The sequence below is a fragment of the Eptatretus burgeri genome, chromosome 12 (assembly GCF_056783735.1).
Source record: "Eptatretus burgeri isolate ZD-2024b chromosome 12, Ebu_testis_v1, whole genome shotgun sequence".
Lineage (NCBI taxonomy): Eukaryota > Metazoa > Chordata > Myxini > Myxiniformes > Myxinidae > Eptatretus > Eptatretus burgeri.
In genome coordinates this window covers 90,570,321-90,591,615 of record NC_140972.1, presented here as the reverse complement: position 1 = coordinate 90,591,615, position 21,295 = coordinate 90,570,321, and the positions used below count along the sequence as shown (strand labels likewise).

At 43.7% G+C, this 21,295-nt stretch overlaps 1 protein-coding gene across 1 annotated transcript in view; it reads right to left on the bottom strand.

Moving 5' to 3' along the window:
• Nucleotides 1-577: 577 nt before the first annotated feature.
• Nucleotides 578-21,295, bottom strand: part of LOC147016119 (uncharacterized) — a 77,074-nt gene continuing 56,356 nt past the window's right edge. The window contains exons 7-11 of the mRNA XM_085848848.1: nt 17,239-17,380; nt 9,948-10,077; nt 9,491-9,615; nt 6,563-6,637; nt 578-6,453 (exon numbers count right to left, since the gene is read on the bottom strand). Coding sequence (XP_085704974.1) covers nt 6,374-6,453; nt 6,563-6,637; nt 9,491-9,615; nt 9,948-10,077; nt 17,239-17,380 — 552 coding nt within the window. The 3' untranslated portion in view covers nt 578-6,373. The remainder of the gene's footprint in view (nt 6,454-6,562; nt 6,638-9,490; nt 9,616-9,947; nt 10,078-17,238; nt 17,381-21,295) is intronic.

Sequence of the window (21,295 nt, the reverse complement as noted above, 5' to 3'; positions counted from 1 at the left end):
GCGCCGTATACAGTCAGTAATACAGCTCGCCGCCTTTCAGCATCCTCATCGGTGTCCATTTTGTTTGCCACGAAGTACTGCTTCAGACGATCGGTGTCGTCTTCCCAATCATCCCCCACTGTGTATTCTTGCTATATGCTGATGCACGAAGACATCCCCGTCACCACTGTAATGTACTCAATCGACAGGGATGAAGGTTCTGAAGTGGGAACAACAGGTTTAATTCGGACACAACACAGCACGGCACAGCATCGGAACATGAGCGAGTCACATGACTGCCTAACCACGCACCGGTGCACCCATGTGTGCATGCATTATCATAAACTACTGATACATCTCATAAGCTAGCCACCCTAACCGTTAAGTCATCACCAGCCTCCAGCAATGGATGTTCAAGTGAAATTAAAAAAAAAAATTCTTCCCCAAATATCACTTTCCCTTGTGTAGTTTATTTTGTTACAATCTGAACAGGATCACCCCAAAATGCACGTTTTGACATCGTCACATGCTGAACAAACGCCTTCACGTCCCTATTTCAGTAAAGGAGCCGGCCCGAATGAAGCACACAGACACCATGGAACGCCGCCATGGCAGGACCAGTTTATTCTGCGCATGCACAGCCTCCCTCCTTTATACGTAAATACAGTTTGATGTAGCATTTGTATAACACCGTGAACTCTAAACCCTTGAATCAAACATCGAATCCGTTCATCTCTTCAGGTATTGTTTTCACAAGAGTTGTTACAATTTACATACAAAAGGAACATTTCCTTATGTAACTTCGTTCCTTTACAAGCAATCAACTGAAGATAACCTCAACAATGTCTCCTAACGTTGGAACTAGAATAAACACAAAATGTACTTTAAACCATCAGCATTTTCTTGACTCACAAAAACTCCATAACCCACTGTTGTACCATTCGACTTGAAGAACGACAGATCTAACCTGAATGGAGGTATTGACACTCCAGTGGACCTTCTGATAGGTGCTGGTGTTATGGTTACCCCTTTACTGCCTACTGGTGAGGGTGAAACTGTTGGTTTCTCATTTACAACAGTTTTTTTTTTTTAATCTCCTGCTTCTGGTATTGGATTTACCAACTCCTCTGGAGGTTCTAAACTAACAGGAAGACGAATCGAGGGGATGTCTTGTCTTAGTTCTCCCTCAGGTAAGTAATCTCTCTCTAGCGGCTTTGGTGTTTGCTCTCGAAAGTCATCTGCGATCAAATGATCTGCGTGTACATAACGGCAGTTGTTTCCCGGTATCCTGCCTAGGTACGCATTAGGACCTTTAATGGATACCATTGTACCAGGTATCCACTTCTCTTTACCTCCCCTTCAATTTCTAACATGTACCGGCTGATACATGTCATGTTGACGAATGCTCCGGTGGAATCCGTCATGTTGAAATTTTGAAGCAATCTGTTTGTTTTCGACTTTTCGTTGTAGATACGGTTTCACTAACGAAAGTCGAGTTTTTTGGAGTGCGTTTTAGGAACGGTTCTGCGGGTGTTGTCCCAGTTGTTGTGTGTGGTGTGTTCCTACAATCAGGAGTACTTTTGCTACCCTGTGTTGTAATGACAATGAATTCTCTGATTTCTTGAACATTCTCTTGAATGTCTGTACGTTCTTTTCAGCCAATCCATTTGAAGAGGGGTGGTATGGAGGGGCATAAGGTATGTTCAATACCATTGGATTTCAAAAATGTAACAAATTTGTCTGCAATAAATTGTGGTCCTTTATCTGAGACTAAGTATCCTGCCAATAAGGATCGTAGGACCGTGACCAAACCAACAGCGGTGGTGCTGAACAGAGGGAAGACTTCTAGCCATTTAGAGTAGCTGTCGACGTCCACCAGAAAATTTTGATCTTTGGCCTCTGCATAGTCCACACGAATTCTCTGTAACCGTTCTGTAGCCAAAGGCCATAACAAAAGAGGAACAACTTTCGGTGCCAATTGAGTGTCGTATTTTGCGACATGATCTGACCCTTTCTTCAATGTCCCGGTCTAGCCTTGGCCACCAAACGAACGACCTCGCCAAGGCTTTCATTCGACATACTCCTGGGTGACTTTCGTGGAGTTCACCGAGCATACGCGTTTGTAATGGCAGAGGAACTACGACCTGTCGTCCTCACAATAAACATCCGTCATTGACCGACAGCTCATCTCGACGTGTGAAGTCTGGTTGTAACGTTTTATCCTTATAATAACTCGGCCATCCTGATAAAGTATATCCGTACACTTGTGCTCAGACTGGATCCTTCCCCAGAAATGAGTCTATCATTGTTTTGAAAACAAAGTTTTCTTCCGGATCTGCCGTACTTGGATCGTCGAATGGAAATCTACTTAACATGTCGGCATTTGCGTTTTCTCGAGACGTACGGTATTTGATGCCAGAGGTGTACCCACTTAACAACAATGCCCACCATTGCAATCTCGCTGCCGCTAATGGAGGTATCCCTACCTTTGGACCGAATATTCGGGCCAGTGGCTTGTGATCCGAGACCAATTTGAACTTTCGGCCATACAAATACAAATGAAACTTCTTCAACCCATGCACTAATTGCTAATCCCTCTTTTTCAATTTGTGTGGAATTTTTTTTTCGGCTGCACTTAGGGACGCGAGGCGTAAGCGATCGGGCGTTCAGTCCCGTCCACGAATATATGGCTGAGACAAGCCCCTGAGGTCCAGGGCCGGATTTAGGCATGGGCAAGCTGCGCAGTTGCCAGGGGCCTCCACAACCAGAGGGCCTCCACATATTTCATGAAAAAAAAAATTGTAAGGAAAAAATGTATTTGTGAGTGACTGAATGGTAGTTGGTAGTTAGTGGAACAGATATAAGATATTCATCTTATCTCATTCTCTATTTTATATAGAAGTTCAGATTCTTTGTTCTTGAAAAATATACTTTATGGATGACTGTAAATATGTCTTGTCAGCTTTTTAGTATTCTAAGGTAGGGTGGGCCTCCACTACTGAAGGCTGCCCAGGGGCCACCACATGTCTAAATCCGGCCCTGCTCATGCCAAACTCTTTTGGGATAGCATCTACGAAGCCTCCCCACTTCGTCATGACATCATTCAACACAATACTAGACATCAATTTTTCAAAATTTTCCAAGGGAGCCATACCCCCAGACACCCCTAAAAAAAAAATCTCCTTTTTCTGTTTTTCTAAAGTTCTGCAGTTTCACCCATGTACAAACTACCCAGCATATACAAACCACCCAGTGTATCCAAACCACATAGTATAACCCCTACCAAGAGACAGCTTCAGCAGCACCATCACTCTGTCAAGAGTATGGTGGTGCATTGATCAATTATACTATATTGTGCATTTGACATGTGTGAACATAATTGCACATCAAGAAAGCCACAGGCATATAAAAATGTATACCCGAAGGGTGATTCTGACAAAATAAAATAACTTTTGGTGACGCCTAATATATTACAAATAAATCATCTGGTAGAAATTGAAAATCCTCATCATGGAACATAATGAACAGAATGGAGGTAATAATGGTATGAGCGGTACGAGGAAAGATCTCTGCCTCACCAGAAAAGTGTAAATACAAATGGTGATTGTTAATAATTGTCACCTCATGTCAAGGTTTTGAATACTAAAATGCTTTCAAATAACCAACCCTTTTCAGATCGCTTTTGAGCGAAAATTGGACATATTTGAGTCTTGGGCTGGGATCAAATGTCTGGTGCTTTTTTATTGGTATTATTATTATTATATTCGTGGAGTAGATGGAGAAATTTCATAATGAAGATAGGTTTGTATAGTATAGCATGGTCCGTGGACGGGTAGGAGACATCTCAATGTAAATTAAATTGGCAAAACCATTAGCTTACGATTGTTAGGTGGGCACACGAGGTTGTGGGGGGGGGGGAGGTGTGCTGTGTTAACTAGGTTAACGGTGTAAGGCTAGTTTCTCTCAGTATGTGATTGCCCCCTGTGACCTTTTCCTACGTTTTTGCATTTACAAAGCCAGAAATAAAAGAACCACATTTTTACGCCATCAACAACAACAACAACAACAGAGCTTAACATGTCCGAGCAGGCAAAAACAATGCTTTCCCGGCTTTGTACCGGCAGGTCATGCCCCCCGAGGCTGATGATTGGACGGTGTGACGTGAAGGGGCGAGAGATAAAAGACGGTGGTTGGAAGCAAAGCGTGAGGCTCTGGTCCCTCTCGGCACGATGAAAAGGCTGCGTGATTCTGGGTTTTTTTGTATACATTGTTGATGCTTGTGTGAGAGCTATCACACAACGCATAACAAGAGGGGGGGGGCATGAGACGAGAGGGAAAGACAACAGAGGAGAACAGAGACATTAGATCTGTGGAAGGGAGAGCGATGGGGTGGGGAACATCGGGCATACAAGATGGGCATTACAGGGACTTTCAGGAGCTCACATGACAGGGAACTTTCGGGAAGGAAGGCAGGGAATTTTGTGCTGTGTGAATTTGTTTGCTTGCTGGAACAGGACGCTGGCCATTGTCTGTTCGGCTGAGTCGCAAAGTTTGTACGCTTCGAGGAGGAGAGAAGAAACAGAGCGCGTCTCTAGGCCTTATCTCGGAACCTCAGCAATCGCCTTGTTGTACGATCAAGGAAAAAGGCAGTGCCATTTGTTGTGAGCGGGCCTGGTGCTGGGAGAGGAGCGGTGTGGCAATTTCAATCAGGAGAAGAAACTGCACGGCGGTTTGTAGGCTCCTGGTGTTGAAGACAAACGCACACATTACCTCATGGACGTGGCTGCGAGGAGCGACTTGGTGCCATTTTTGTTGCGTTTTCCCGCACGGTGGCTACTCGGTTCGACGACTATGATGCTCCTAAAAGTCATCTCTGGACATAAAGCTGAGTACCAGCATAAAGGGAGGAATTTCTTTAATTTTCATCTTTCCCCTTGTCAGTTTTTGTGACTGAGTGGAGACGTCTCGAATTAGATCTAATTTACCTCATTTTTCATTACCTCATGCTTTGATTTATCTTCATTATAATTCTTTGATTTATTTTTATTAAACCATCATTTGTTGAATTTACTTCTGTTCGTTTACTCATTGTGGGTTCGAGGATAAACCCATGTGCCTCCGTTCTGGTACGTGCTCCGTCGCCTTCCGTGCTACGTGTTCGCCATAATCTCCAAGGATCTCGGCTGTTCACTTCTGAAGAAAATCGTTCAGCTGTCCGTCCAAGTCGGTGTTAACCAGCTGAACACGACAGTATTTTTGGGATTAAAAAAAATTCTTTTTTAATTGATTATATTGAACATTGAGAGGGCTAAAAACGGCCATATATCGTTTTTCACCCCATCTCTCAATGGCGAAGAATTACTGAAAAGTTTTTTTTAAACTCTCGGATCCGTATCTGGACCTTCGTAAAAATCGAATCAATTTGTCCTTGCCACAAACCCAACCTGTCCAGCAATTTTCATCTGAATCCGTCCGCAACCTTTTAAGATATCGTGCTCACAGACAGACAGACAAACAAACACGGGTGATGAATACATAACCTCTGTTTACCTTCGGTGGTGAACGTAAATATTATCTATCACCACAGTTAACCAGAAACTATTAGTTTGTTGGAGAATCTTGTCATGAACTTCTGCTCATTAAGCGTCATAATTACCCTCATACGGAATTTGGGTTCAGTACCTATCAGCATTTAAAATAAAATATGTACGAGGTCATATCTAGCTCCTTGTTTGGGACAAGACAGGGGATCTCACCATAAGGATTAGGAAGGCAGATGTGAACCCTCCTTTGCCTTATTCTCTCGTTACTTTGACTTTTATGTTTTTCCTAAAGAAAAAGAAACCTCCAAGGTACGAGGTCGGGGGATGCTGTTTTCAACTTTGTGGACACAGGTGATGGAAGATTCTAACATAATAGATTGAAGCTGTTGAAAATAAAACAAAAAGGCCAAATAAGTTTTTGAAAGAAAACTCTAATTATTATCAATCGGTTGTGATCCTCTTTTCTGGACAGGCAGGAAACCTTTATCAAACCACTAATCTACAATCAACATCAAATCATTGAAGAGTATTATCTATTATTAAAAATGTTTCTGGATTTTAAAAGTTGTGTTCTGCAAAGATTTGTACAAGCATAGACTCTATAAGTGATTCATCCAAAACTCCCAAAGAAGTGATTTGCGGATAATTAATGCTTACAATAAACCAAGATGGTTTATCGGAAATTAAAATACATAAAACAAACAAATTCATGTGCAATTGCAGGCTGGATTTGAGATTTCAAACTTGCGCCCTTGTATGCCGGTGTTAGTTTTGATGGTTTGTATCCTTGTGCATTTGTACATGACAGGAGTGAGTGTTGTGGATCCCGTGGCAGTGAAGTTGTAAACATTTCAGCAGAGGATTAGAATGCCAAGAAGTACAGTCAAAAATAGGACTCCCACCGGCGGCCCGTGCATTGATGTTTGGGATGCTGCAAGCACAGGAATATTGTTACCAGAGTATTACAAACCCCACAAAAAAATACGTCTTTTGAATGATAACTTTAAAAAAAATAATAATAATACCACCGCAAAACTTACATTTGCATAATTTGGTGGCTGAATAATCTCCAAGTTTCTTTGGTAGAGTTTTCATGTCCTCAGCATCAACATGACCTTTAAAAAAAGAAAGAAAACAGGATTTTCATTTGCTTGCTCAGGCTTATTTTCAAGTGCCCTATTCACACGTCATTCATTTTTCCAAATACATGAAATGCAGGTTTGTAAACAATAGTTTCAACATTTTCCCATCACTCTGTCAAATGTATAACCAAGGCAAAGTTATTTCTAACTTCACTTGCTTTGATTGCATTTATCATAGTGGTATAGCCGCATGGTTCGTTCCAGTTGCCTTTTATGAATCGGGCGGGTCGATTCAATGCAACCTTCATGGCCAGCTGGTACAATGGCCCCCCGGACCGGATGATGTGCCCACAAATGCCACGATACCGTGCTGAGACCACCGAATCAGCTAGTCGCTCGGCTAATTAGTATGACATGCCTCATTTCTAATTACTGCTGAGCGAAGCTGGTGACAGGTGGCACAGTCGGGATTTTTGTTTTTAATTGCCGCAGCCAATTGACCCTCAATGGGCTTGCCTAATCACCAAAGAGTGACCACTACAACCCAAATTCACCCTGAGACTAGGTATATTTAATACCAAGAATGGTCAAGGGGAGGGGATATACAAAATAAAAAAGAAATATAACAATAAATGATGTGACAATCCCTTTATCTACTACCACGACATGCCCATGAAACCAACAATGAACTGGATCCTTAATTATCTATCTTAAGGCCTCAGTAATTCCACGAGAGATAGACAACAGATATTTTGCAGACAAGACAGAAATACCCTGGCTATGTCTGGTGGGACACAGCACGAACTGATGCAGAGAGCCACAGCCTGTCTTGTCCTTGCTGCAGGTCAGTGGACCACCATGCACAGCCCAATGTGAGTGGGAAGGAGAGGTGTGGCTGGTTGTGTGGGGCCATAGCGCAGTGCAGAAGCCTGGCAAACATGCTGGACCCTTCATGCAGCTTCAGTCCAGGCAACTCCTAACTTCCCCCCCCCCCACTACGTGTGCTTTTATAATGTCTGGCCCCCACCTCCAGCCGAGATGTGCTTTGCCCTCTCCTCTCACTCGTTATTGGATGAGGGCCCCGTTTGATGGGCAGGGAGAGAATGCCCATCGTGACTTGTCACTCGGCGAGATTCTACCCCCTCCCTCTCGGGTAAGAGTGAAGTCTTTTCCGTCCCTCACTGGTACCTGATGGCCTGCCAGAATGCTAAGAAAGAACATAAAAGACAGATTACAGAGGGTAGAACATTGAACAAGGTTTCAAAGGGATCGCGGTTTTTAGACACACATTGGGGAGGATGGATGTCGTCTGTCTATAATAAAGTGACCCATTTCTAATATCATGATTAATTACTTTACACTCATTCTAAGACATTCATTAAAAAGATAACTAAACTACACTAAGCAATGTTAACCTCTAGGAGTCATTTCTACAACAACATATTGGGTTGGATGCTTAAATAATAAAAATTTGAGGTCCGTGGGGTTTCCCAGATAGCCCACCCGAGGAACGCACACCCACCTCTGAGAACGCACACCCACCACACCCACCTCAACCAGTGAGTGTTCACAGACGGATCCAATTGTTCTTTTTTTTTAAGCCCGATGTGTTCCACAGAATGAAATGAAAAAGTGTTAATCATTCTGTACTTGGAAATTATGATTAAGGATATGAAGAAAGTAGTGTCGTGTCCATGCTGATTAAGACCAACACTGGACAAATGGACTGAACTGGCTGCTACTCCCTTGGATACGTCCAATTAATGACGGGTTTGCACGCGCAGAAATTGCAGAAGCACACGAGGGTCTTGACTCTTTTAAGATGGGGTTTATTCCTGACCAAATAAATAACCAGGGGATGATGAAATCACAACGGAAGAGTATGACGGTGGGTTGAGGGGGACAGTACTCATTCAATAAATAATTATGTACAAGAAGAATAAAAATCTAAGGCGCCGCACACCGGATTCAAGTACAGACAGGGATGGGGTACAAGAAAACACGAGAGAGGTCTTAGCTGCTGGTGGACGAGGAGAGAGCAGGTCTACGGGCAAGGCAATGAAGCACACGGGCAGGTGGGTAGGATGACGGCAAGTAGGAATGTATTTATTTTGTATTTTACCCAGAAACAGGCAAGCAAGAATGATGAAGGAGGAACAGGGTAAAGGCAGGAACAGGGAGAAGGCAGGACACGAGCAGGTACGCAAGACGATGAAGCACACGGGCAGAGCAACTGTTCTTCTTCTCCCGATCTCCCCCCTCTCTCTTCCTTCGTGCCGAACCCAACTCTCCTCAGGGAACCCCAAAAACTTCACCCTTCAGGGGGCGATCCAAGCTCTGCCCCTCGGGAGGTGAAGAAAAGCTCCTCCCCTCGCTGTCTCGACAATGGCGCCCCTTACAAAGCCCCCCTCTCTCTTTCACCAGGGCCTCACCTCGCGCCTCACTCGAGGGGTTTACAAGGGGTTTCACATACGATTCCTTCTTTTAAACCCCAACTAATTATTACCACGCACCATCCCCCATATGGTGCACATTTAAACAAGACAATCCTTAAGCTAATGTTGCCCCACTTGATTACATCAAGATTTTTCTTGCTACTCGTACACAGACCACACGACTCTATACATTTCTATCTGTTCTAAGGTAATATCTACCCCCCCCACCCCCAGTCCACAGAAACATAACAGCATTTTACCCCAAAATTTTTATAAATCCTTAAAAGCTCGCTCTGCAAGTTTTAAAAATATTACCATGGCGGTCCAAGGAAAAAAAAAAAGGTATAAATACCAAAACTGCTGATTTGGTGTCAAAGTGTGTCAATGATACTTACAGTATAAAACAATTTTCCATCACAGGGAGGCTTCATGTTGTTGATTAAAGTCATACCTGCCATGTACACACCAATACTTTGGCAGCCTTTCACAGTTTGCACGTCATGGCTTCCAGACAGGATATTGACGCGCCACACTGGGATGTGTAATGCTCCAGCCACCGCACGCCGCAATTCCTGCCTGGCAACCGTCACGTTGGGCAACTTGAGAATTCATAGAACATCGGTGTTAAGGGATTATAGGATTACCAGTGTGCACAAACGAATCCTCAATTTTACATCATGTTTGGAAGGTAGAATGAATCATTAAAAGTTTACACGGATGCAATGATGGACAGCAGGTTAATGACAAAAGTACACGACGGGACACTCGCTTGGCATTCGGATATTGCTAGAACGAGCCAAGAACCTCGATGATGGATGACCGATGGCAGCAGCATTCAATAGGGATAGCATTTCTGTTCTACCATCTGCAAGCTTGTAGTTATACATCAGTTGAGGTTGTGGAGTCACCTGTTGAATGTTGTACGATTTGAGAATACAAGTGTTTTCATTGGAACTCCATCACCCGGAAGGATTTTCGCACAGCCGGGCAGAGGACCGGCTGTTGTGGTGGAACCTACCGCCAGCATCTGTCCAACAACTGACAAGCACACATAGCTGTGTCAATGGCAGGGAAGGAATTTTCTTTACTCGCAACCATACACTCAAATTCCATTCATTCAAACACTTCAGCAAAATGCATGAATGCCATCCTGCCGAATGTTTATCAAATTCGTCTCTCAACAAACCTGGTGTTGGCTTAATGGTTAAGGTGGCTGGCTTAAGATCTTAGGGTCTTGAGTTCAAGCCCCCCCGTTCTACCGATGAATTAGCACCAGGTGGGATGACTCCGCCTGTCATCCTTCCGAGGTCGGCAAAATGAGTACCGGTGTACTAGTAACAGGGGCACTGCATCAGTGCCCCCAGAAAAAAAAATGATGCAGCCAAGCAGCCACAGGCTGCATACGAAAAAATAAGTAAAATCTCTCAATGGGACAGGTATGTGAACGTGATACGATGGAGAACTCATCTTGCTCGTGAAAGCAAGTGTCACTCAAATTTGATGGACAGGTGCAAAGAGGGATGGAGTAAACGTAACATAGGTCGAGGGATGATGGCCAACTGTCGTGGGAAGCACGGAGAAGCTGACATTTTGGGCATCAACCTCTTCTTTTTTTGCTGGTGCTGACAGCTTCTTGCTTCCCACTGCATTTAAGACAATCTGATCAATGTTCTGCTTACTGTATGCATAAGTAATTGGATTATTTGGCTTATTGAGATCGATCCGAACACCTGTTAATCTTGATAGTACTGTACTGTATAAAGTATGAGTTTATTTGGATATAATTTGGGACCATGTGCTGATTATATACGCATGGACCATGTGCTGATCCAGTCGAACATATCAGGCCCAATAAACTTTTGAAATATCAAATTTTGCGTCGTTATATCGCGTATGGACTCGTCTCTCAATGGCGAAGAATCATTTTTAAAAAGAAAAAAAAAAAACATTCTCGTATCCGGATCTGGATTCGGATCTTCAGCAAAATCGAATCAATTTGTCCTTGTCACACACCCAACGTGTCCACCAAGTTCCATCCGAATCCATCCACAACTTTTTGAGATATCGTGATATATATCGTTTGAGCCCCATCGCTCAATGGTGAAGAATCACTGAAAAAATTATCGGATCCGGATTTGGATCTTCATTAACATTGAACCAGTTCTTCTTCGTCACACGCCCAACATGTCCACCAAGTTTTGTCTGAATCCGTCCACAACTTTATGAGATATCCTGTACACAGACAAACAAACAAACAGAAAGGGGTGAAAACATAACCTCCTTCCACCTTCGGTGGCGGAGGTAACTAGATAGACCAACCAGAGATTGCAGACCCTTACCAGGACTTGTTTTGTGTGGCAAACACGTGGAAGGATGTACTAAATGAAAGGTCATTCATTGCAAATGAAAGGTCTAAATGGTTTAGTTGAAATGTGTCAAGGTCAAAGGTCATATCTCGTGACCCAATTGTACTGGTACATTCACTCGTTGGGTAGGTGACAAAACAAAGGCTCGCGACCCAAATGGTACCGGTACCATTTGGGTCGTGAGGCTAATGTGGTTTCAAATTTTGTGTCGTGGACAAAAAAAAGTTTGGGAAACAATGGTCGAAAGGGTCTTAAATAGTTGAAGGGGTCTAAAGGGTCAGAATTTGTCTGAAGGGGTGTAAAGGGTCAGAAAATGCGTAAAAGGGGTTTAAAGATCAAAGGGGGTCTCCAGGGTATCAAAAGGTGTGAAGGTTTAAAGGTCTCAATGGTAGAAAGTAGTCTAAGGATATTCAGGGTTCTAAATGGTCTAAGAGGATCGAAAGGAACTTAGAGGTCGAAGGGTTCTAAATAGTGCAATGTGGTCTTTCGGGTCTTAGAGGTCCAAATGATATTAAGAATCTTGAAAGTCTAAGGGGTTTTAAAGGGGCTTGGGGGCTAGAGGGTCTTAGGGATCTAAAGGGTTTTAGAGGTCTTAAAGGTGTTCTGGTTATTAAGAGTCTGAGGGGTCTTTCAAAGGGCCTTAGGGTTCTAAAGGCTCTCAAGGGTCTTAAGAGTTTTTACAGTCTTAAAAGGTCTGAAAGGGTCTTCGAGTTCTAAAGGGTCTTGTGTATTTAACACACATACTCACATTCTGTATGGACAAACAGGCAAACAAACACAGACAAACAGAAAGACAGATAAACGGACCCAAATGCAATACCCTCTCCTCTGGCTGGCAAGGGTAACGAGAAAAGTATTCGGAAGAGCGGAAACCTCCGCCAGTCAGAATAGTTTATGTTTTGTATCCCACCGAGAGGCTGGATCTGGGTCCAGAACTGAATCGAAATTGAATCGGCTCGTTCTTGTCACCCACTCAATCTGTCCACCAAGTTCTGTCATAGCTTGCCCAGAACTTTTTGAGATATCACGAACAAATTCATGCACCAAAGCATTCAGGTGACTCGTGATCAGCCATCGTCCGTTTCAAATGGTAAACCAACAACAAGAAATAAACATTGTCAGAAGTGTGCTGGAGCTGGAAGATGGTTCGTCAAATGTTGTGTTTGAATTTTCTGGAATGTACAATTGTATGTTTAGGAACTCGGAGTAGCTCACACAAGGCAGATCAGAAGTACAATGTGCATCTCATGACCCACATGACTCTGCCAGCAAGGCCGGCGCTGCTATCAGAATGCCATGTATGAGTTTGGAAGTTGACTCATCACCTTTCTTTAACCATTTTTACTTTATTTAATTATTCCCTTAAACCCTAACTAATTATTACCACGCACCATCCCCCATATGGTGCACATTTAAACAAGACAATCCTTAAGCTAATGTTAAGCAAACAATCCTTAAGCTTTTGAGACAAAATTAAGAAGAAAACCAAAACAGTTCGGGTTAATGAGAGAGTTCATACAACACGTTACCCCACGCAGTGTTCAAGGTGTACTTCAACTGAAATGAAATAACGATTGTAAAGGTCGTTTTTAAAAGGATTCCGGAATTTTCGCGCCATTGCAGCACCCTTCTATGAACCACCCTATTGAACATGTCCAAGTACTGCCGAATGTAAAGGTTTCTGAAGTGACGGCGGCGGCGATTTGTGTTCTCGTGTTGAAGTATGTAATTTAATTTAAACGAAATAAAGATTGTAAAAGTGGTATTAATAAATTAATTCCGGAGGTTTACCGCCGTTTTAACACCGTTGACGCGGTGGCCACCACACCGTCCTCTCGAACGCCTTACGTGAGTTATTTGTGCCTGTTGTTTGTGTCCTTGATAACGGCCTTAAAAATAGTACATTTCTTGTTTGGAATTATTTTCAGTGTTGTTCGACTGCCAGACAGGCAGACAAGAGTAAAGATATGATCTTACTCATCTCTGCATCTGCTCATGTGCAATGGGGACTAAGTCAGAGACGGAGTACTGTAAAAACGGTGGGTTCATTTTCAAATTCACGTTCCGATTCTTGTTCAAAATATCGAAATCTAAATGGACAAACCATGTTTGGATGTATGGACAATGTATTAGTAAATTGGTGGGCGGACCTTCGGAGGATTTCCTTACACCCATTGGCGAAACAGCTGGCCTGACTCCACCCCACCCCTGAAAAATAAATAATGCCTTTGGCATTTTCTTGCTCTGTTAGGCCCAAGATATATTGAGAAGTGTTTCGTCACAATCACCACGTTTCCCCTGTAGGTTTTCTCTTCAGTGTGAAAAATACCCCAAAAGCGACGATTTAAAAGCACCATAGTTTCACGGCCTAAGATGCCAACCCTAACAGCTTGGCCTAACATGCCAAACATGCTAACCCTAACAGCTTGGTCTAACATGCTAACCTTAACATGCTATCCCTAACATGCTAATCCTAACAGCTTGGCCTAACATGCCGAACATGCTAACCCTAACATGCTAACCCTAACATTCCAACCCTAACATGCCAACCCTAACAGCTTGGCCTAACATGCCAAACATGCTAACCCTAACAGCTTGGCCTTACATGCTAACCTTAACATGCTATCTCTAACATGCTAATCCTAACAGCTTGGCCTAACATTCCGAACATGCTAACCCTAACATGCTAACCCTAACATTCCAACCCTAACATGCCTAACATGCTAACCCTAACATGCTAACCCTAACATGCCAACCCTAACAGCTTGGCCGAACATGCTAACCCTAACATGATAATCCTAACAGCTTCGCCTCACATGCCGAACATGCTAACCCTAACATGCTAACCCTAACATGCCGAACATGCTAACCCTAACATGCTAACCCTAACATGCCGAACATGCTCACCTTAACATGCCTAACATGCTAACCCTAACATGCCTAACATCCTAACCCTACCATGCCAACCCTAACATGCCTAACATGCTAACCCTAACATGCCTAACATGCTAACCCTACCATGCCAACCCTAACATGCCTAACATGCTAACCCTAGCATGACTAACCCTAACATGCTAACCCTAACTCTAACATGCCTAACATGCTAACCCTAATATGCCTAACATGCTAACCCTAACATGCTAACCCTAACCCTAACATGCCTAACATGCTAACCCTAACATGCTAACCCTAACATGCCTAACATGCTAACCCTAACATCCTAACCCTAACATGCCTAACATGCTAACCCTAACATGCCTAACATGCTAACCCTAACATGCTAACCCTAACATACTAACCCTAACATGCCTAACATGCTAACCCTAACATGCCTAACATGCTAACCCTAACATGCCTTACATGCTAACCCTAACATACTAACCCTAACATATTTGCATGTGTAAGCCGTGGTTCACCCAATGGCTGCTTTCGAGGCTGCACAATCCCTTGCTCGCCCTCTTGTTAGGCCTTTAACTCCAAGATCATCTCAGAGGGAGGTGGAATAAAGACAGGTGAGGTTATGTGTAGGGCTAAGTTGAGATGGTTCGGACATGTGGAAAGGATGGGGGGCGGGCAGCTGTGTGAGGAGGTGTATAAATCATTTTTTATATGAATGTGAATGGAAGGAGAGCTTCCCGTGTGTAAACACGATGTTTTATACATACACATAAGCAATAGCCATGTTTTCGCTTCAGTACATAACCCGAGTTGTTTTTTTGTCTGACGCATCATGCGCGTTTGTGCATGCTATGAAAATGGATGTCTAAATCCACATTCAATATAGCTCTAATCTTCAATGTCGTAATATGTGGTTACATATCCAGTTTTCAGGTTTTTAATAACTCTTAATCTCATTTAAAGCTGACGCGTTAGCTTAAAATGCTTGGGCAGCTTAGGCCTACCTTTGAAATTTCTCCAAATGAATACAGCCAAAACACAATTTATTCTCGTTTTTGAACATTTCTTATCAGAATTACTTACCGTACTATACCAAGAGTTACCGTGGTGAGTGAAATACAGCACAAGTACTGGACTGAAATGGTATCTTTTAGCACGAAGGAATGTCCGTCAATATTTCAAGGTCAGATGTAAGTAGCCTAAATCTGAAAATATACTCAAAATAATGCAAAATGGGTGTATGTTGATGATCAAGGAGTTCACCAACCAGAATCAGGGTATTTGAAACTGGTTTGTAAAGACTTTTCATGCGTTTTCTGTCATTTCAACCATTATGGAGATATTCGACGTTTTTGGTTCAGATTTCTTCATGTTTTCCGATAAATTTAGTCAATAAATGGTAAAATACTGAAATTACTGTTATGTTTTTTTGGTTCTTTAAGGCTTTTAAATGATTGAACACATTATTCTGGACATTTTTTGGGGAAAAATTTTTTTGCACCCATTTGACCTTTGACCTTGAAGGTCAAAAATCGGGTTGGCCACCGGATGATTCTGAGACCCCATGGTATGGTCTTACATTTGAACCCATTGGCCAAAAATCAACAAGCAATGCCATCAAAACTTTTGCAAAGCATATTCTAGGGTCTTGGTAGGCTGACTACAACAAAATATTCAACCACTCGACCCATAAACAGAGGGGTAGTCCCAGGATTCCCCTGCTGATTCATGTAAATCATGCAATGATTAACACGAAGTGGAGCACTCATGTGTCGGAGCTTATTAAATTCATCAGCGATCTTACATCCACACTGGATATTATCCATTCGTTATTTAATAGACCTGGTTTAAAAGCCCCAATCGATTTAAGATTACCAGTTATATCCTTCAATGTATTCTCTGAATAAGCGTACTGGGTACACTTTGTTAACTGAGCCGGATGTACCCTCGATTCTATAAATTTGTCTGGAAATTCAAAACGGAAATGGGGTTGACAGTATAATGTTATTGTTGGTTCACGAGTCAGTAAGTGTTGGTTCACGAGTCAGTAAGTGACCACTATATTCGTTATGGGTGTGTGTGTGTGTGTGTGTGTGTGTCTGTCTGTCTGTCTGTCTGTCCCGAGCATAGCTCCGTGGGTTTTGATCCGATCTTGATAAAATTAGGGTACGAGGTTTGTTTCATGATCGAGTTGTGTTTTCCGGAGAATGGGCGTGCTGCGCCCATTATGGGTGGAGCCATGCCCAAAAAACATGTGTTTTTAGGGGGTATCCGGTTTCAAGTTACATCTTCTCCAAGGGGGTTTGTCGAATCTGGCAGGGGTTTCGGTATTTGGTTAGCCCAATGACACCTGCATAGCCGCACGGAGCTCGATTTTTCATTTTCGTCCCAAGGTCAAGGTCACAAGGTCATGAACTTAGAAAATGTCAAAAAAAATCAATAAATTGGGCATCGAGCTCCGAGGGTTTTCAACTGTTTCGAATGAAAGTTGGTATGCAAGTTGTGCTCTTCGAGTACTACAACTTTCATCATTTACGTTTTTCCCGATTCCCGCCAGTTTGCCCGTGGCGTCCCCTCGAAGGTCAAAAAATAAAAAGGTGAACTGTGTACATTGCTCTGTGAACCATCGCCGTCTCCAGACTTGTTATTATTGTTTTTTTGGTTTTTTTTACTTTCTATTCTTTACTTCCATTTTATCAACATATTTTTGGTTGTGACTTTGAGTTTGGATGCGTGGTGTTTATCGAGCCTCGCGGCTCTGACTACACCAATAAACCACAAATAGAAGAAGAAAAAGATAAACTGACGTTTGTAGACAGATGGACAGAGACACAGAAATTAACCAAATGCTTCACCTCGCTTTTCACTTTGTGTGTGTGACTGTGTGTGTGTGCGGTAATAAGCGACTGTGACAGTATTCCTCCTCCATTATTACCGGTGGTATCTCCAGAGATACGAAGAAGAATATCGCTGAACAGTTGCCTTTGGTTGATCATCAGGGGTGCTTGACGACCGGTCATGTCTCCCATGGCACAGTGCAAGGCTTGTCTGGGTGAGCACGCTGAGGTATTTCCGGTCTCACATGCAAATAGAGGAAAACAACATTGTGGCAGAACATATCATCATCGTTCTTTTCAGTACTGGGTTCACTTGTAGGAAGAACATCAAGCTTACTGCCCTGTCTTGTCTTGGATATTTCTCAAATAGAGAGGCTTTTATGATGGTACGTGTGGCATGCAAAAGGTTTCATGAATGAGACGTACAATAGTCCAATACATGCCAATATATATATATATATATATATATATATATATATATATATATATATATATATATATTGTTGTGGTTACCAAATTCGCAAACCACCATTCAGGTCCCTTAGGTGAGGTATCTCGGCAAGTATATGTGTAGTTAGGCCCAAACCCGTTGTCTAGTGGGAATACATGTCATTTATGCGAGCTGCGACTCTTCAGGATAGCCGTTTTTCTTTTACTATCTTTATTTTGGACCAACCGCCATGATTACCACCACAACCACAACATCAACCAACAACCACAACCACCGCTTCACCACAACCGCCACGACCTTCACGTCACACCTTGCAACCGTAGCATCGCCACCGTTCTTGCGCCGCTGTGGGTACCGGTGTTGGACTCGTGCAGGGCGCGCGTCGAACAGCGTGTACAAAATCACGGATTTTGTGCTTCAAAAACGGATCAAAAACGACACACGCCCACTTTTTGCCGTCCAATCGGTGAGCGAGGGGCGATTTGGCCCCGCCTCCAGGACGATCGATATATGCAAATTTGTGGATCAAAAAGCCTTCACGCCCACTTTTTCTCGGGCCAATGGGGAGCGAGGTGAAAGGTCAAAGGGAGGGGGTCAAAGGCGAAGCTACGGGGGGATAAAAGGACCGTGTTCGTCAGTCAGAGCGGTGTGGAAGTCTGGAGCCCGAAGCCTGCAGTAGCTGGAGAAGCTGAAGAGAGTCGAACGAGGAGAGCCCAAAGAAGAGTCCAGGGTGGAGAGTCCAGAGGCGGAGAGGCGGCAGCGGCGAAGGCAGACGAGGGGTGCTCGCGACGGTGCCGGGAGCTGCACGCCCGAGGAAGGCCGGCAGCGCGACCTGGCCGAGGTGGAGACGCACACCAGGGATAATAAAGATCCTCTATACCCCGAGCATCAGCAACCCCCTCCTGTTTCCCCCCGCGCTGAGATAGTGCGACCAAGGGGGCCCCTTTCCCACCCCCTGCCAGACACTGTCCGCGAGGCCCGCGGAGTGAGGCGCCATCGCCGCTCCACGTCTCATCACCAGACGGGTAGGCGCGACCCGGTCTCGGCCTCAGGCCCGCCTCATTCTTGGGGGTATTCTTTTCCTTGGTTTTGGGTATGTGTTGTCGGCGCCGTCTGTGAAGTAGAATTGTATAAGTGTTGCCGTGTGCTCGGTAGTCGGTATTAGCTCTGCATTGTTTTCGCTTTTATATTTGCTTTTTGTGTAAATGGAATTGTGTTTTCTTTTTTTTTGTGTGTGCTTTTGGTGGAATTGAATATGTGTGCTTCCCGTGTGCCGCGAATAAATGTGCTTTATTATTGAACTGTTCTCCCGCTTCGCTTTGTCTTTTTCTCCCATTGAATCCTCATCTTGCTTCACGTAAAGGGTTGGTAGTGGGCTGAATACGCCCGATAATTAATCGAACCGTCGAGGTCGACGATAACACCGCTCGGTTATTCTGATAGTACGGAACGGGTCGCTTAAGTGGCCCGTGTCCGAAGTCGACCTGCGGCGAGGTGCGATCGCCCGGTCTACCCTCCGCGTGGGTACTTAGGTAGGTCGAATTTGGCGAGCAACCCTATCCCACGCGGGGGCTGATTGGCTCGATCGCGGTGAGACCGAAAGGTCCACCCGTGACTGGTTCCCGGCGTTAGTCCGAGAGGGTCACGACTGGATTGTCCGTCCGGTGGGCGACGTGCCGCGATTCGAGTTACGTGGCCGTCGCACGCCGGCGGGCGCAAATCCGCAACAATATATATATATATATATTTGAGATGGTTCGGACATGTGGAAAATATATATATATATATATATATATATATATATATATATATATATATATATATATATATAATTCCAGCAATGTGTGTGTGTGTGTCTGTGTGTGTCTGTGTGTGTCTGTGTGTGTGTGTCTGTGACCGCTGTTTCTCGACAACCACTGGTCCGATATAATTGAAACTTGCCAGGTATATTGCTGTGGACCTGAGGATGTGCCTTTACAAGGTTTGATATTAATCGGACAAGTGCTTCCCAAGTTATGACCATTTATTTACCAAACCAATGACAAGACACGTTCCTGCGTGGGCGTGGCCGATGGGGAAAGGACGCCTTAGTTACCGTGGCGTAGGAGTGGCAATGGTCAATGGCAGCGAATGTCATGGCAAGCAAAGACAGGGCAAGCATGGCAATGTTCATGCATGGCAATGTCCAGAGATAAGAAATGTTCATGGCAAGCAACTGCATAAACTTGATTTTAATTTGGATTTTAATTAACTCTGTGTGTAGAAGTATCACAGCAGTTGTTACTTCAATACAAGCAATAATTCGTGGAATGCATGTGAACATTCCGTTCGGGCACGCACCACTTCCGGATAGTGATGACAATGTATTCTAATAATTTCTCGATTTCTTATGCGCATTTATAGATAAACACAATGCCCCAATCCAGTCGTTGTTTACGAGAGCGAAGGAACAGTCTGTGTGGTTGTTTGAAAGTTGTTTTTTTTTGGTTTGCACATACGGCCACGCACGTACGGGCACACGAGAGCAAAGGAACGGCCTGTGTGGTTGTTTGAAAGTTTTTGTTTTTTTTTGCACGTACGGCCACCCACGTACGGGCACGTACTAGTATATATAATGAGGTGTATATACTGTATATGTATGTATGAACAACACCTCATTACGATATTTTCAAAATAATCAGCATGCCGGTGATTACTGTGACGGTCGTGATGGTCACGGTGATCACCGGCATGCTGAGCGCCATGACCTAAAGGTTGCCTACCGGTGACAATCCAAATTGAACGGTGGGAGCAAACACTCATGTGACCTGGTTCACACATAGAGTAAATTGCTGCTGACACTGATGGGTCTTCCGGCTTGTATGGCAAACAAAGATGGTGCCCTCATGTTACTTACTACCAGGGGCATATCTACGGAAAATAGCGCCGATAGCAAGCACTGAAATAGCGCCCCTGTCCAAACATCTGACACCCATCTTTTAGATAACCTTACCATAATATCAGCTCAAAAATACAACCCAAGCTCGTTAATCTTTTAATTAACAAATTATGTAACTCCATGAAAATTACAACTGCACCTTCCTTGCTTTCACTGATGCAAATTAGTCTACGATGTGCTCGAAGTCCGTTTTTTTTCAGTTTCTTCTCTTTCTACACTCAGCAGAGCAAGATCACAGAGTCTGCCTTGACCCATGGAGGCTCTCAAACACTAAAGTATTTGTTTTAACTTGCTGAATGATCTCTCAGAGCCGGCGGTGGAAACTGCGATGGTTATTATTATCTGAATAGCAACGCGAAGATCGGGGAAGACGCTCTCATCTCCATACTGAACAATACATTTAAGAAGCTCTTCAGCTCTTGATATTTTCATGTTGGCCCGACTTGATAGCAACATTCTGAAATCCAAAATTTCGTTATATACCTGCTGTCCATCAACATCAGAGCTGTACAATTCGCTCAAATTTTCTCACTTCTTGTTTAGGTTGTTACTGTCCGTGCCGTAACACAGTCCCTCGACATCGAGAAGGAACCCAAACTTGGCGGCAGTGTCATGTAAACGAGCGAACCTTTCGTCCATTTCTCTGTGGAGACGTTCGAGTGTTCCCTTCATGACTGTTTCCATTTACTCCTTGGCTGTCTTTTTCATTTCCTCCCAGCGTCTCTCGAGTTCTCATCAGCCACTCGTTTCTTTCGTCTCTGACGTC